The 17,478-nt window shown below is 36.7% G+C and overlaps 1 protein-coding gene across 1 annotated transcript in view; it reads right to left on the bottom strand.

Annotated features, from left to right (window-relative positions):
- GPATCH2 (G-patch domain containing 2) overlaps nucleotides 1-17,478 on the bottom strand; it is a 119,192-nt gene that overhangs the window by 99,085 nt on the left and 2,629 nt on the right. The window contains exons 2-3 of the mRNA XM_054280332.1: nucleotides 11,253-11,966; nucleotides 5,959-6,020 (exon numbers count right to left, since the gene is read on the bottom strand). Of these exons, the coding sequence (XP_054136307.1) occupies nucleotides 5,959-6,020; nucleotides 11,253-11,966 (776 nt within the window). The remainder of the gene's footprint in view (nucleotides 1-5,958; nucleotides 6,021-11,252; nucleotides 11,967-17,478) is intronic.

Below are 17,478 nucleotides of genomic sequence, written 5' to 3'. Positions count from 1 at the left end.
AGCTATGGAAGGAAACTGATATCTTTGCTATATACCCAATAGCAGTTCTTGGGGAAAAAAAAAAATTACTTTTCCTTTTTGTGCAACAGGAATATTAGTATGTCAAACAATCTTCTGTTAAGATACCTTAATTTTTATACTATTACACACTTCCCTAAGCACTTCTGTTGCTTACAGCCAAAGGCAGGCTTTAGATCTGAACCTCTTAGTCTTTTTCCACATGACAGCAGCATCCAGATATACTCAGGTTTTAGCTTCCTTGTCTGTGAAATTAAACAACTCTGAATCCTCTGAATATTTTAAATCATATTATCACCTTGAGGCAAGTATAAGCCTATTACTACTATTCTTATCCAGGTGATACCACTCACAGGTATTTTGCTTACCAGTTGTTTCACCTTGAAGGGATGCCACTTTCAGAGCCAGGGAAGACCGCTGCATTTAATTCATTCCCTACCTCATACATATAGGCAATAAAACACAGAGGCCTCCCCACTCAAAGAGTTTGGTAACCAAACATTTGGATTTCATCCTACTTTAATTTGCAGCTCTCAAAAGGCAACACAGTATTCATAGCAAATGTGATCTTAGGCATACTAAAAGCTGAAAACAATATTTTTGACTTCCAAAGATTCACTACACTGTCCTTTCCCCCTAGGATGCTGATTCAGCACAGGACTACAGCAATTATGATATTTTTCCAAGGTACAGGAAAGGTAGAAAAACCACCAGATATTCAAAAATAGAGCCCATGCATCCTCCTAAACACATTTTAAAAATACATCAAACTTGTTTATGTGTAAGGTTAATGCTTCAAAGAATTACTTCAAAGTAATTTACATTGAATTATAACTGCACTGATCAGTACAATAAAGTCAATTTGAGGCTCAGAAATGTCAACTTCAATCCTAAAATTTTCAGGCCAGTTTCTGGCTTAACACACTTTTTTTAGTTATTTTTAGGCCATCTCCTCCCTCCAATTACTGTTTCCCTAAAGTTCACTCCGTATTGTGATGTCTACATACTTATGTAACTACCGCTCCCATGTTAAATTCCTTGCCTTCTTCTTTAAAAAGTTTAGAAAATTATTTTATATGAGCTTCTGGTGGTTTTTCTATGGATGAAGACCCCTTCTGCATCACTATCACTTTCATGCTCAGAAAAACTATACCTGAATCATACTTAAGCTAAAGAAGTGCAGTTTTACAACAAACTTTCCACCGCACATTAAGAGAGAGTCCTACCTCCCTTTCTGTTTTATTACAAAATGGCCAGATCAGGCTCACCAGCAGCCATTATATGTGCTTGCCTAGAACAATCACAACACACTTTGAGAGGTTACTGTGAAAAGCTTGGCATCAATGTCCTACAAACCCCACGTGATGCTGTGCTGCTCTGTTATCCACCAACCCACACACAGAGAACAAGAGCACAGGGTCTGTGAATACCCTGGGATTTCAGGGTCATTTCCAGGACCAGTGTATCTATTTCTAGGTAAAAAAAACCCCACTGCTAAGCTGTAATAATCATTTGGAAATATCAGGATATTCACTGTAACACATCCCAGGAGTTTCAGGAAAACAGAAACTGAAGTTACCCCTTCACAGAGGAACACTGCATCTTGCACTTTGTGCTTTACAGAACTACCCTGACAGAAGATATACATATAAAAGGTATGCTATAGAAATATTTAGGATTTCAACTACTCAGGTCATGTGCAACAGCTTCATCTTATTTCTTTTCCATCTGTGAAGAGTACAAACTTATTTTCCACAACAGTTCAAACCTGGTGTGATTTCACTTTGCATTGCACACTCTAATTCTTTTCTATATGGAGAAACACACCCTGTCACCTGCAGCTACATGCAGTACAAGGTCCAAATTAGTTCCTCACTAGAATTCTTCTACTGAATCAGTGCTGGGTCATCATCATAAAGGACACAGTAATTAATATATGTTTAATGGTAAAATAATGAACAGCTATCTTTAAACGCTTAGCCACATCCACAGTGGAACTCTGACATTCTCTGACCTTCTCCAATTTTAACTGTTTAACACTTTATTAACATAATATTCCTTCCTACTTGCTTAAATCTTAAAGGACATTTCAAGTGCTGCATGCCATGATTTAAGAAGTCTTAAGTCAACTCTGAATTTCCCCAAGTGTACAAGTATAGATGAACCAGGAACACACATTATGTTTTCTCTGCTAGACCCAAGCTATAAAGCTCATTAAAGAATATCCTTGCAATTTAACTATTTCTTCACCCAAAACAGGGTATCATCCACTAGTGTCTGAATAACAATAGTTTTGTTAACAATATCTTGTTAAAAATATTGTTTTCAACTTGTGTCGAAAGCTTAACTTGTAAAGTGTCTTTGACCTGTGCAGTGCCTTGAAACTGCAGGAGATGCTACTAGTTAGGCCTATCACAGAGTTGCTATTTTATGCTGCAATGCATAACTAGACATTCTGGTTCAAGATTCTTTTAAAATTTTCCTACACCAGGCATGACACTGCTTATTGTTAAAGTTTTAAATAACTGCAAAACAGCCAAGAAAATACAACCTGGAACAAAAGGAAAAAAGAGGAAAAAAAAGGGAAGTCATGAGGATTTCTCATACATAAGCTTCAAGTGCTGCTTAGGTCTTTCAATTACTTTGTTGGAAGATTCTTTTACCTCCATATTTAACAGCTTGATAGAAAAAATACTGTGATCCTATCTATTAAATCTTACCCCTAAAATGCCCAATTTGGAAACCTCTGAAGAAAATGCAACCCACAAAAAGTCACTTGAGGTTTAGTTAACAGTTCAGCAGCTACCTTCTTCCCTGACAGTACCATCACAAAACATTACCTTTAAGCTTTTGCTGACTAACTCTTCAGGGTTTGCAATGTTTCACAGAATAAAAACATTTGCCACACTGGGCCTGCCAAAACTGAGCATCAATTACTTCTGCCAGAAGGAATTACCACAGTGGACAGAGCACAACAAGAGAGCTGCTTGTGCTCTCTCACATGACCTAATGTAAGCACTTGGGTAACCTGGAAAAGGAGGGCAAGCAAGGCTGGGCTCAGATAAGGACTTCATGGGAACCAAACAACTCAAACAAAGCTGGAAGACTGGAACAGAGAAAGGAAAAGAGTACAGAAGTCTTAAAAAATGTTAGATTTAGCACATATTAGAAGTTGAAGAGAGGATTTTCAAGTCTCAACAATTTTCTCTTATCATAGCAATTGATGAGAATTAAAATGTATCTAGAACTATCCCAATTAAAGCTACACCTGGTTTTCTTTAATCAAATTATCAAAATTGAAACTCTTCCAAGATTCTGTCCACAGAAAATTAGATACTGTAACAAAATTTATCTCCATATCCTTTCTGAAAAATTTTGGAAAATATTAAAGGTCACAAGATCAGGCACTCCAAAGTTCATAATTAAATACTCAACTATTTATTTAACTGGTCAAATGCCCCAAGAAATTGCTACTTTAGTCACTTTCCTAGAATGTGCCCCAAAGGATGAATTTGGGAATTTAAAGTTTTATAGATATTATTTGTCTGCAATAAATGAGATGTGGTTCTTGATCTCAGAAACACAAAACAAACAAATGTTGCCCAGATGAAAAGGAACCTCTTGTCCTTGGCTACCCAAACTTGCAAGTGATGGCAGGCACATCATTTAAATCAAGTATTTCACCAGGCAACATTAATCAATCTCTGGTTCTCCACTTGACTTAGCAGAAACCTGAAGTCAGAAGTGCAGAAAATCTGAACTACAAATGAGGTCAAGATGCTGATGCTCTGAACGTAGATATACAGAGATGTTAAAGATTAGATATAGATATAAGATATAGATATCCTGGAGGAGGGACACTGGTTAGACAGAAATTACGTGTCTAGCTTTAAAACTACAAAATAAAACCAGCAATTTCTTCCCTTAATACATTTTCATCCTGTCCTCTTCCATCTTTGTTTACCACACCTAGGCCTTTCCTTTGCTTCCATTGGACTGACTTTCTTCTTCCTTCATTCTTGTCAATTTAGTATGCGTCTCAGTTCAGCTATTAACTCACAGAGATAAAATAACCTCACCTCAATTAAGGAGAGTACAAATTACTAGTATTTACTATTGGGGGGAATAAACATTATTAGAAAATCAACTATTTTGGTTTCGAAGTAGGATCTCTGATAGTACTTTCATAGAAAAGTCTCACAAAACCAAAGCTATAATGCAGATTTAAGTGTCTGAATTCCACTGTGAAGCTAACAGTCTTCTGATCATACCCACAAAATTATTAGTTCAAAGGAGAGATTGAAAAAATGTTTTGTCATGACAATATCCTTTTAAGGTTTATTTTTATTTGTGTTTGAGAATACATTTTCAGGTCTAATGCTTTCTGTTTGAAAATTGAAAACTGAAACAAGATTCAAATATCAGACAAAACTAAGAACTACAGCTTTAACAAACCAATGCTAAAAAAGGTAACACCATACTACTGAGAAAACACAGTTGGTCACTGATCCCTCCTGTTTTCTCTTCCCACAAAATATATAAGAAAACCAGAAAGCAATATGTTTTCAGTCATATTATTCAAAGATTTAAATAATATAGTTCAGGATTTAAGGATAAAAATATTTATAGAAATATATCAGAAAGGTACTGGAAAAACATGTGCAATTAGGAAGTGCGACAGGTCATCTTACATATAAATGTAGAGAAGAAATGCTTTAAAAAATCCAAGTCAGAGGAGAAATTCAAATAGGGAAGTAAAAGCAAATCTGTTTGACTCATACTTAAAGACTTAATGCATTGTAGCACTGAACAAAAATCAACCTAAATCAATCTAAATTCTCAAAGAGAACCTAAACTCTTAAAAAAACATGAGTTAGCACAACCGAAATCAGATACTCAGGCTGGGAGGTACAGTTTGTGTAGCACAAGTTACCATTGAACAAGGAAAGTAACACTTCTGTTTTAAGTAGGAAAAATGCTCTCCCTACTGAAGATAACCCCAACCCCCAAAAAACAGATGGAATGAGAAATTACAAAAGAAAAAAAAAAAAGCCCCAAATGTTCCTTTAACCTAGTTTTGTGGAATGGGTCAGGATTTTATTCCTTGCACACACTCAAGTAGTCCTTGGCAAACCGTGTAAGAAAATACCCTCTGTTACCACTAACCTAAAATTTCCAACAGAAAAGCAAGTCTTAAATCCTTGAGAGACTGTTTTCTGTCTCATTTTTGTATCCTGTCAAAGATAGCAAGTTTCTACTCCAACATAGCATAATATAGGTAAATGTGTTGCAATAAAGACTAAAGCTGATAAAAAAACCAAACTTTTACTTCCATCCTCAACAGTTTTATCACAGAAAAACATGTGAAAGCATTACGTGTACTAAAACAAAAGTTTCAATCTTCACTGCATTTCAGATCAAAGAAATTTTTTTCAGAGGGAAGATGTTAAACAGCTCAAATCTCAGTCTTAGACTGCAGAAAAAGCAGTTTGTTTGAAATTACTTTGAAATTACTTTTCAAACAAATTAGTGAATGAAAAAGAACTATTAAAAAACTCTACCAGTTTGGAGGAAAAGCAAGAAAAAAGCCATCTCAAAAGAACAGTATGAGAAGTAGTACTATAATCAGAGTCCTGTCAGAAAATTTGAGGAACTAAGCAATTAATATAGATGATTTTTAGGAGATGCTCAAGTTTTTAGTAACTTTATCATATTACAGGGGCTGTTTCTCAACATAGCTTTTGACTAAGTCATGCAGTCAAGACACCCTCTGTTAACATGGAAAAAAAAAACAAAACAGAAAGCAAGCTGTACTTCCACTCAGTAAAACAGTAATAGAAACTGAAATACAATAATTAACCTATGAAATAACTTGTAACGCTTACAGAATTTCAACTGATGTGGTTTGAGGGGTGGAGAAGGGAAAGATTGTTTCAATACCTTGTCTTCCCTCATCATTGGTAAACAAACCAGCATCACTGCTGCTCAGACTGCTGGATTCACTGTAATAAGAGAAAGAGAGAAACAGATCAAAAGAACAATTGATCTTTCAGTCGTAAAATTTTAAGGAGACAAGGCTGAGCTCAGATTGAACTTAAGCCCAACAGAGATCGGAGAGAAAATAGGATGATTTTTTTTAATCAAACTGCAAATATCCCAGTTCCATTAACTACAAAGCGTATTATTTTTGGCACATAAAACCATAGGAATCTAATGGTACCCTGACAGTAAGCCAGATGTGACTGCAACGAGGTGCTGACACAATTGATGCATTTTATTATCTCCTTCCATCAAATGCTCACTGCTCCCTTCTTATACTGAGCAATTCAGCTTGATCCTGGAACACCACTGCTCAATAAAATAGGAAAAGTCTCAATCAAAAGCAGCCTAAGCCTTCCTGCAGCACATGAAATATAAGAGTCTGAAAATCAAATTACCTTTCTGAACATCATTTGTAAATATTCTGGAAAAGATACTGCTTAAGATTTCATGATGTTCCACTCAGGGAGAACAGAAAAAGTTTCTAATAAAGGTAACCAATTAAATCAAAACAAAGGTCACCCTGAAGAAAGTAAGTATGATTCAGGATCATCAACAACAACAAAAAAAACAAGGCACAGTTTACTTTGCTATGACTTCCAGCATGGCCTTAAAATTAGAATCTGTGTATACAACATGCACACACATCTCGAAATGAAAAGACACGAGCAGGTATTTAGTTCTTTGCTGCATGCACATTGTTACATACAATAACCCACGTGTCCCTAAACAGTAAATCAGACTGGTCTTTTAATAACACAGATAGCACTTCTTGAGTTTCACATGAAAGGACTTTTCTGTAAACCCTTTATTTCACTTTTTATCAACAGAGTAGCTATGTTATGGAGGTAATATTCTCACCAAAATTTTTATCACATTTTACTTAGTTTGAGATGTAGAACAACTTGAAAAAAAAACTCAAACACTTCAGCACAAAAATTCAAGTACATTTTATAAATACTATGGCTACTCTTGATGTGCCCATACAAGTCACTCACAAGAACTTCATGTCTGTTTACCTTTGTATACTCATTCATATTACAATTTGCATGCTGTCCTATACTTGAAAAAACTATTTCCAATTATTTTTATTTTTTAATACTAAATTAGTTTTGTCTTTACATCAAATAACTAGTACACTTGAGGAAATTATTTCCTTTTAAATTTTAATTTCTTACAAAAGCAAGTCTCGAGTTTTTTAATATATTAATTATTCGTATAAATATATGAACTATATAAAATTAATCTAATTCATATTTAATTATAAGCATATATATTTGTTTTTTGTATCTTCCTTTGGGACGCATCCCAACAAGATTGGAAACACAATATGGAAGCAGATGACACAAAGTAGTGTTTGGGTTTTTTAAAGCATATATATATAGAGAGAGACATAGCTCTGTGTTTGAAGATTAAGTTGCCTTAATCTTTGCTGTATCTTATGTATCTTAGGCTTATCCAAATTCTTGATGCATAAGCAACACTCACACTATATCTTATACATAATAAAATCAGAACAGACTTAAGCACTTGCACAACTGCCCTAAGCAGAAGTAAAGCAAGATGCATGCAAGAGAATGGAACCCTCTTTTGTGAGGGACACCAAGACTTGAACTTTCTAATACTGCAAGTCCTAGTAATTGCCTTTTAGCAAACATCACATCCTCACTTTATTTATAACACAGATGGTTTTACTGTCCCTAGATTTCTTTGTGCATAATTTTACATCATCCATTTAAAAGGAAACAACATCCCTTCTTCATAGATTCTTCTTGTGCACTTATTGTTTAATTGCATGTTTTAAAATAAAGTCAGGAAATCCTTTCAACCCTGATATTTCAGCCAATTTCCCAATCAAAAATTCCAATTTTGAGAACAGCCTCCATCCCTTTTTCAAGATATTTGAATTGTGAAAAAATTCTCACTGAAGGACTAGTCAGCACATAAAAACATAATCACTTGAAATTTTTGAAAAAATTCTAAAAAAATTTAATAATTCAAACTAACACTGGCTTGTCCATGGCAGCCACAGTGTTCACTCTCCTCAGACCACAGTCACATTGGGCAGGGATTACAGCTGAGATAATTGCTAGATGACAGTCATTTCACTGAATAAATTCAAAATCTCTGGAATTAATATAGTGATAGATAAGTACATGAAACTGCTATGATGGAATATATTTCCAGTTTTAATATAATTTTGCAGAGTATACTGCTTATTCCTTTGCTTTATAATGAGAATTCCACTCCCAGTAAGACTTCAATGAAAACTGAAAAATCCACAGACTCTTTTTAGTCCTATAAAATAGTGCGTGCAAGCAAAAATTTGGAAGAACAGCTAAGCTATCCAAAAAGCTTTCACATCTTTATTTCTATATTTCTGGAAATAAAGAAGAAATACTTGTAATTTGCAGTTCCTATGACTAGCGAGCTGCCTGGTGCCTTGGTTTTTTATGAGACATGGGAGCTTTGTGCTGGACCTGACCAGCTCCTGTTTTCCCCCCAGCCACAGTGGGTGGTGCCTCCGAGCTTCACTGCTGCTTCTCTTTCAAAACAGGCAATTGAGATTTCACCTCTCTTTAGTCACTTCAAACACAAACAAGTGCCAAAGCCTGTGGGAATTGAATAGCACCCAGAACATCACACACTGCTGAATTTGGCTGAAACTAACCAAAAGTTGTACACTGAGGATAAGGATGGATAAGCTCTGATCACAAAAATCTCATTTCCAGTGCTTAAAACAATCCTCCCAGGAATTCATCTTTGGGATCATTAAGATGCTGACATTTCAAGAGTTTGAAGACTCCTCTTTTAACTTCAGAATCAAGCACTTAAAATCTGGTTTTTGGTGTTTGATGTTTGAACACACACATACAGAGATAAAAGACTGCCAAAGAAGTGCCATTTAACATTTTTAATGTGCACTTCCAAAACACGTTATTTTCTAATAATGTCATGTATACTCTGAAAACTTTTGACTGGTTTTAGAGCCAATCAATTTAACTCCCATTAAAAATTATCAGCTTTGTTTTGTCTCTAAAAACCAAATTTCTAAAAAATTAGTCCTATTTTTAAGAATTACTGAACTATTGCACTGAATACTACTGCACACATTACTGCATACAAAACAAAAGCAACTTTGTATACTTTTTATTCTTCCTCTTCCAGCAAGCGCTGCTGAAGTGCAAGTGTTATCCAAGATGCTTTGTTAGCTCTTTGTATCTTGTACAATCCCATCTTCCCTTTTAAAAACTAAGCTTTCACTTTCAGAACAGACTTTTCTTAAGAGTTTGTTTGTTCTTTCAAATTCTTCTAGCTAAATGATCTCTAATAAAGGCACCATTGCATCTAAGTAAAGTTAGATTAAAACAAGTTAAAATTATGCACATATGAAATATTGTGATACTGTATCACCTGAGAGCTTTAGATAGGCAGATTTCTAACCACACTATGAAATGCAAGTTTTCTAATTCAGTGATTTCTGGTACAGCTGACCATTGAAAGAAATTCAGTAGAATGACAGACCATCTCAACTGTGTGCATAAGGAGAAAACCCTATGAAGATGAGAACGGTTTTAAAGACTATTTACTGGGGCCATATACAACAAGCATTTGGAATATGACTTGAACAAAAGCAGCATTTGGGGTAACAAAATATCAAGTATTTCGAAGAGGAAGATCAGCTTTTAAAACAATAACGTTTCTTTTGAGAAAGAAGATTCAGACTGACCTGATTAGTTTGGTTCTTGGAGTCTAAAAGAGAATATCCTTATTGAACACTCTTCTCTCCATCCAAAAATTAGCTACAGAACTTTTGAGTTGAAGAACTGTTACCCTTACAGCAGGACAGAAAGTCTTTCATAAAGGAGAAATGCAACAAGAATATGGACATATGAAAAGCTATGCAATGGTTCCTAGTGTGAGGGAAATTTTTAAACATCTGTCCCAGAAATGGAGGAACAGACTCCAAGTATTGTCAAAGAAAAGACAAGTTTTCTAAAGGCTTCCTAACAGCACAGACTCCAACTTGCATGTCAAAGGGAGATGCCTACACTGGCTACCCTGAAGGATGAGTTCTGCTCTAGTAATTAACATGTAAGGTAAAATATTTAAGGTTTGGTATTTATTCAGCTCTTCCAGCTCCTTCTTGTTCACAGGTGAGGGACAGAGCTAGTACATAACAGAAAGACTTAGGACTTTTCTGACCATAACTGGAGTTAGTCACCAATGCTGCTGTTATTACAGTAACCAATCTGACTGCTCTGGTCAAAACCACTCTCTGCACCTCAATTCTATCTGTCCAATAAGGAAAAGGCTTAACAGTTTATAGATAAATTCCTACAAAGACAACAGGGACACCAGTGCCATCAAGGAACTGATCAAAATAATATCTTTGAAGACGTGTCTGTCTTGCTGACACTTCTGCATTCAGAACCTGCCTGGCATGTGGAATAAACAAAACCAGCCTTACTAGGCCCTACAGTTAACATCCCCTGTGTACGGTGGAAAAATGACTTATACCTTACTGTGTTGTCAAAATAGTACTTTGGAAACAATTACCACTGTAGTATGACTGTTGTCTGGAATGGATGGATGAGGTGTACTGCCAAAGGGTCATCATTCTTCCATTTTTCTAATGGTAAGCTCAGGTGTTTCTGAACTGTAAATTGGTTTTTGCATTTCGTAAATGATGTATATCCTTGGCAACCTGCAGACTTTTTATGCCCATGACACACCAGAACATACTGTCTAAATGGTGACTCCAAACACTGACAACCCTTCTGACAAATAGAGATAACAATCAAAGCACCAATGTCTAGAAATTGGAAAAACACTAAATTCTTATCTGACAACTGTTACCAGTTGAAATATCCAGAAAAAACTGTGTCATTCATGTGTATTTTGTCACTCTTGATCTTGAAACAATTAGAACGTATTACTTCACTAAACTGTTTTCTTGGTTATTCCTCTGCTTCATCACTATTTAATGCAGAATTCCTTAACTTGATCAACTAATACATAAAAAAATAGTAGATGTAAAAAAAAAAGAGTAACTTGTTAAAACAGATAGTATTAATGCTAGAATTTAAACTCTGGAATCAACAAAAAATCTAAAGATTCTCAATACAAGGAACAGTAATAAATGCAAAAAAATATTATCTAAAGTTTCTGTAAAAAGAAAAACAAAGAATAACCTGTCACTCATGTTCTCATCTGAGCCTTTCTGCTCCTCATATTCCATTTTGTCCTTATTTGCTTGACTCACTTCTTCATTTTCTATAACTACTCCTTCATCCAAGATTTCTGGACCTTGTCGAGCTGCAGATACTTTTCTTTTCTTCACTTTGCTCTTGGAAAACTCCTGGTGCTGGTATGATTTATTGTTATTGTCCATTTCTTGATCTCTGCTGTTATCCTGCTGTTGAGTTATTGTCAGTGCATTAGAGACTTCTGATGGCAGATCTATCGCCATGCGTTTTACCTTTCTCCTCCTGCGCAAAGTTCTGTTTCCCAAACTGTCCACAGCCAAATCTGGTTCGTGCCACAGAGGCCTTTTGCCTCTAATGTTATTCAAGTTTGAGGAGGGCCTACGTTTAGCAACCAGCAGCTGGTCATCAGAATCGCTGTGGTCTTTCTTGGTGGCATGATTGTCCCTGTAGTCTTTGTTTGATTCCTCCAAACTGGAATCTGAGCCCTCACTCAGGCAGTGCCCTGTCTCCCAGGGGTGATGGGTGGTAAATGAACGTCTTTTCCGTCCCCTCCTTTTCCTTGCTTGCCTCTTTAGAAGACAAGACACGCTTCGAGAATGATCTCCAGTATCAGCAAAACCTCCTCTGGCTTGCTCTGAACTTTCTTCCAGTGCTGAGACCAGATCATGAACCAGCTCCTCCATAGTCCTACTGAAATGCCTATAAATTTCAAAGGGAAAAAAGCACACAAGAAAACAACAAATTAATTAAAAGTGCTAAGCATAAACTACAACAACTTCATAAGACAAAATCATTTTAGACACCTTAGGCAAAGCAGAATAATCTTTATAGGATGGCCATTGACTCTTTTCTGCCAAGAGACAAAACCTTGCCAACCAGTCCTAATGAATTTGAAGCACACCAGCATGTGTTCCTTTTAAAAGGTATCTTCCCAAACTTCTGTCTTGGAAAGAAAAGGCAGCCAGGGGCTTCCCCCCACTGGTTTGTGGCCTCGCTGTTGTTGTTTGGTTTTAACTAATTTCATCACACTTATAAGACTGCCAGGGATCCCACATGGCAAGAGCATCAACAGTGAGCATTCACTCTAACTGCAGGTAAGGAACACATCTTAAATTTAAGAATGGGAAATGAAATACATAATATTCTCCTTGTATATATATATGTATAACAATGACTTCAGCTTAAGACTTTCATTATGGTAAAATATTTTTAAGGATGATTATCTCTTAATGTTGCCTAAATGCTAAAATGAAGTTAAGACAGCAATTCTTGGATAATATGACTTTTTTCCTACTAGCAAATAAGTCTGTCTTTCCAAATGGCTGACATCTGTTTGATTTTAAAAAAATAGCAATTCAATGAAGTTATATTGGGTTGAGAGAATACCCAACTACAGGTAATTCTAGAGTATTGAATGTAGAAGTTTCCTACCACATGTAGGCACTTGCATCCATAGAATCCCATGCTTGCATAAGGAAAAAAATTCCTAAAGACACAGTGTCAAATTAAGGCCTTAATGTTTTGTTTCTTCCTCTTCAAATTTCACTAGCATTTAGCACATCTTTAACTCAGTATGCTTCAGTAAGTTCACCCATGCATTACATGAATGTAATTACAAAAACATTAAATGATTGCTGCTGAACTCTAATCCCTCTCTGAAGGCTGAGAACCTTCTCCATATACACAGCAATCAGACTTTCATATCAAAACATCAGAAGACCCCTTTCCTTGAAGTAAAGCAAAGAATAATTTTCATGCTTGCTACGACATTGCAGAAACTGATACATGTGGAAGACATTGTACATTCAGTAAATTATGCGGAGGACATTTAAAAGCAAGACTCTTCACTTCGTTTTACAATATAAATGGCTGGAGGAACCTATGATAACAAGTTTTCTACACATACTCAGTGGTGCTGTGGAGAAAACCTAGACAGGTCACAGACAGCTTCCCCCTGCCACGTAGCACAAACTCCACCATCAAAGGTACTAATGGTGATGGGCAGTCTTAAATATTAATGGAGGAAATGAACAACATGTTTAAGAAGAAATCCAAATGCTCATGAGATATCTTACCTAAAGAAGTTATATATTCTCCTTTTAAACCATTTTCAGAAATACTTACTTTAAACATTTCAATTGCAGGAACAATAAAAGCACAGAAAGTGGTAGAAATACAAGTTTATTTTGAATTCTCGAAACAGCTGTGTCACTTGCATTATTTCCCATACCTCTTTTCCTGTCCTCATGTAACCTCTAGTCATATTACTCCCTCTTAATGTTTTCTTTGGCTCTTGGTACAGCAGAATTATACTGTCTTGTAAATGGTGAGACAGCTCTGGAAAAGTGTGACACTTTCTCCTTAATCCATTTGGTTCACAAGATGCTTAACCAGAGGCACTACCCCATGTTTCCCCATGGCTGTGGCTGCAGTGGGGGACACTCACCCCTTCAGCCCTCCTGTTAAATCCCCATGAAGACAGGCAATCCCCAGAGATGCTCGTATCAGAAGTGACATGCCCTAGAGATGTAAGGGGCTTTTCTGCACCCTTTTACAGAAGCCATAACACCTCAACAGACAAATGGCAGCACATTTGGGTTAACTTGAGACACCAATTCCCTCAAACACCTGTCCAGCCCTTCCTGCAAAAGCCACACACTTTTGCATCTATGGCAAACTGATAGAAGTGGAGGTGCACTAAAACATGAACTTGTAGGCTTAAACCCAGATTTAGCTCTCCAAATGAACAGATTTCTGCTAACCTGCCAGAATATGAACTAGCTTATATAAATCTCTTGCTGCCCATTCTCTTAGTCATCTTGCAGCACAAAGCAAAAGGGAAAGAGAAGACAGGGACACTAATGCCTTGCACTATAATTTATGATTAATTCCTTCAATTCAGTATCCCTAATCTGTATGGATAACTATGTCACTAAAATCAATGTAGCTCCTAGAGTGGACATACCAATTTACTCCAGATAATGGCACGAGTATGGTGGTTAAAATTGCCTTAGTTCCAAAATACTTCAAGATCAAACACAATATATCCAGTTCTGAGTTTTATACCTGAATGAAACTTGCCCTGTATTCCGCCCAAAATACTGCAATATAGATGGTTTCAGATCAAAAGACAAAACTCAAGAAAAGTGAACATCCTCAAGTGTTTTGAAGTTAAGGGATAACAAGATTCTTAAATGACTCTGAACAGTAAAGGGACTTCACTTCCAGCAGACTATGACTTTGAATATTATGCATTCCTGCCATTAATCTTTTCTACTGAATATCAAGTCTCTTCATTGAAACTCCTGAATTAAGGTTTGTACAGTGACCTTATTTGCCCTAAAAACTGCAGCCATGGTCCAATGTACAATATAAATGTATCATAACTGCATCACCTCCTACACAGATCAGACAAATTAATATTTTAATTATTTCAACATGCTTCCTTAGGATGATTACAAAAATTACTTGATCAATTTGGGACAGTGCAAGCTTCTTTGCAATAGATTGAGAATGCAAATACAAACCACTTCAGGTTTCTATTCACATTCCACTTTCAACATGCCAGTGGTCCACATTAAAACTCCTTCTCCTGAAAACCCAAAAAATCTCTTTTGCTTAATTTTTTTGGTGCTCTCATTTCTCCTGCTATAATTGAAGGAAAAAAAAACCCCCAAAGGTAGCAGCAGCCAGATAGATTTCAGATTAACTGTTCTATCTCCAAAAATTCAGGAGCACATTTTTATTATAGCATTATTTATCAGACAAACTCAGTTTTGAAACCAGCTGTCAAGCCTATGAAGCAATTTTAATCATTGCTGCAGATGGGACTGTAACAAAAATATTTGCATTTGAAACAAGTTGAAAAATAACTACAAAAAGTATTGAGGACATTACCAGTGAGTATCAGCAGCGTTCAGTAAGATAAGAAATTTCAAAGGTTGTAACAATGAATGTAGAACAACATATTGAGGTACATAAAATATTAAGATGAGCCACAGTTTAGCACGACTCACATAAGGCTATAAAAATGCTGTTACAGCAACAGCCCACAGCTAGCAATAAACTGTAATGTCCTCACTTGGAGAGAATCCTACTTTACTACAAGAAAATCTAGTTTGCCTACAGTGACCTTTACATTTATCTGAAGCAATTTTAATGTAGTTCACCAAAGGCTGACCCATTTCCTCTCTAACCCTTACGAGAATAGACCATATAAGTCCTGTTTGCAGGGAACAGCATGACTGCTTTCAGCTGCTCCAAAACAGATCACACAGCTTCTGTTCAGTATAAATACTCAAACCAAAAATCCTAATGGAAATAATGGGCACTCACTTCTTCAGTGAAACTTAAGAATCATTTGTGTTCACCTCACACCTAAAGCACATAACAATTGAGCTCTGATTGCTTACAAAATATTTAACAAACACACACTGATGGAAAAGTTAATTTAGTTGCACAACTCTTAAGAGGCATTACATCTTGCCAAACCCACAGATGAATTCACATTTACTTTCTAGTTCTATACCTTTTCCTGTTAAACAGGACTGGGGCTTCTTGCAGCTAAATTCATGCTGCATCTGTGCTTCATCAATTCCAAGAAGAACCATGAGTTTTGCTTCCTTCACAAACCACCTTGGTCACAAGCTAAAAGCACAAGAGAAATCAAATAGTTCCTTCAACCTTGGGATTAAAAAACCTGACTCCCAATAATCTTTGCCCATACAGACTCTCTGATGTCTCAGCTGTACCCACAGACTACCTTTATCTTCAGATAGGTACTAATTTGAATCCCATTTCTCCACCTCAGAAGTTATTTTCACAAAGCCCTAGAAGCACTGATTTTGAGAGCTCTGCTTTATTAATGAGTGTGACTGAAATTTGGATTGAAGAGGTGAAAGTATTTGGAAGAGAGCAGCACATGATAAATCTCACTGCTTTACTTGAAGAATTTACATATTCAAAAGAGAGAACTATCATGGTTCTTGGGACACACAAAGGGGGAAGCAAAACAAAGCAACACAATTAAGTAAAAATTATTAAAAAGTTGGCAAGAGACTATGGTAGATGATGAAATCACTGATAAACCTCTGTTACACAGTTTATGTTTCCCTCCTTCCTAGGTAACAAGATGAGGAAATTGCCTCAAGCTGCACCAGGGGAAGTTTAGAAAAATTTTATATTAGGAAAAATTTCTTCATTACAAAGAAAAAAATTAGGAAAGAATGGTCAGGTATTGAACCAAACTGCCCAGAGAAGTGGTGGAAGCACTGGTGAAAAAGTTCAAAAACCGTGTGGATGTGGCACCTGAGGACAGGGTTTAGTGGTGAATGTGGCAGTGCTGCAGTAACAGACTCTGCCTCAGAGGTCTTTCCAAACTTAATGATTCTATGAGCAGAAACTGAAGCTGTGCCTAGACTATGTAAACTCCCTGTCATTAAAAAGCCATCACTAAGAGGAGGACAAAGCATCCAGTTCCACATCCACACCTAGTTATATCCTTTGGCACTATCTGCTGGACCAGCAGGAATGCAAAGCCATCCTTTCCATTCTATATCAACCAGCACTGCAGGGCATAAGAGCTACCTGTATTTACTTGCCACACCTGATGCAGAAACAAGACATGGAAAAGCTGGGAGGGTGTGTTTCAAATGTTCCTGGTTGTTAGAAAGGGTTAAGGTACAGTTTGTAAAGACAAACTGAGAAATAAGAAGAGGAGAGGTTGAGAGGAAAGTTATTGTCTTTACAATTTTATGGGGGAAGGTGTGGATGCTAACGTCTTTGAAAAGGGGCTCAGTGTCTCTGCTAACTGTGGGCAGCAGGTTCCTTGCAGAGCCCAGGCAGCTCGGCTCCTGAGCCAAACAAGTGGGGTCTGCACAAGCCTGAGTTTCTGAACTTTGGGGTAAAATAGTAGGTCCAAGGGGGGAATATGTGGTCGGCAGTTTGGGAAGGCTGTGCCTTCCTAGTGCCTCAGACAATGGGGAAAGGAAGGGGGCAAGGGAGTTGAGGATGTAAGGAGGCTGCACCCTCCAAAACCTCTAGAAAATGCCATGGGTGTGTGCCCCGGTGTACACATTTTTTTCCTCTCTCTCTTTATTCGAAGGAAGTTGCAGGACTCCTCCATCTCCTTTGTGGACACAAGCCTCTGGCATTTGTGGATTTTCCTGACACAAGGAAGAACCTCCTTACTGTGCAGGGCACTGAGCACTGG

This window comes from Melozone crissalis, unplaced genomic scaffold, assembly GCF_028551555.1.
Source record: "Melozone crissalis strain CALT ecotype California unplaced genomic scaffold, PUWL_Pcris_2 ptg000027l_1, whole genome shotgun sequence".
Taxonomy (NCBI): domain Eukaryota; kingdom Metazoa; phylum Chordata; class Aves; order Passeriformes; family Passerellidae; genus Melozone; species Melozone crissalis.
Note: the sequence above shows the minus strand (reverse complement) of the source record. Positions and strands in the feature narration are given on the sequence as shown.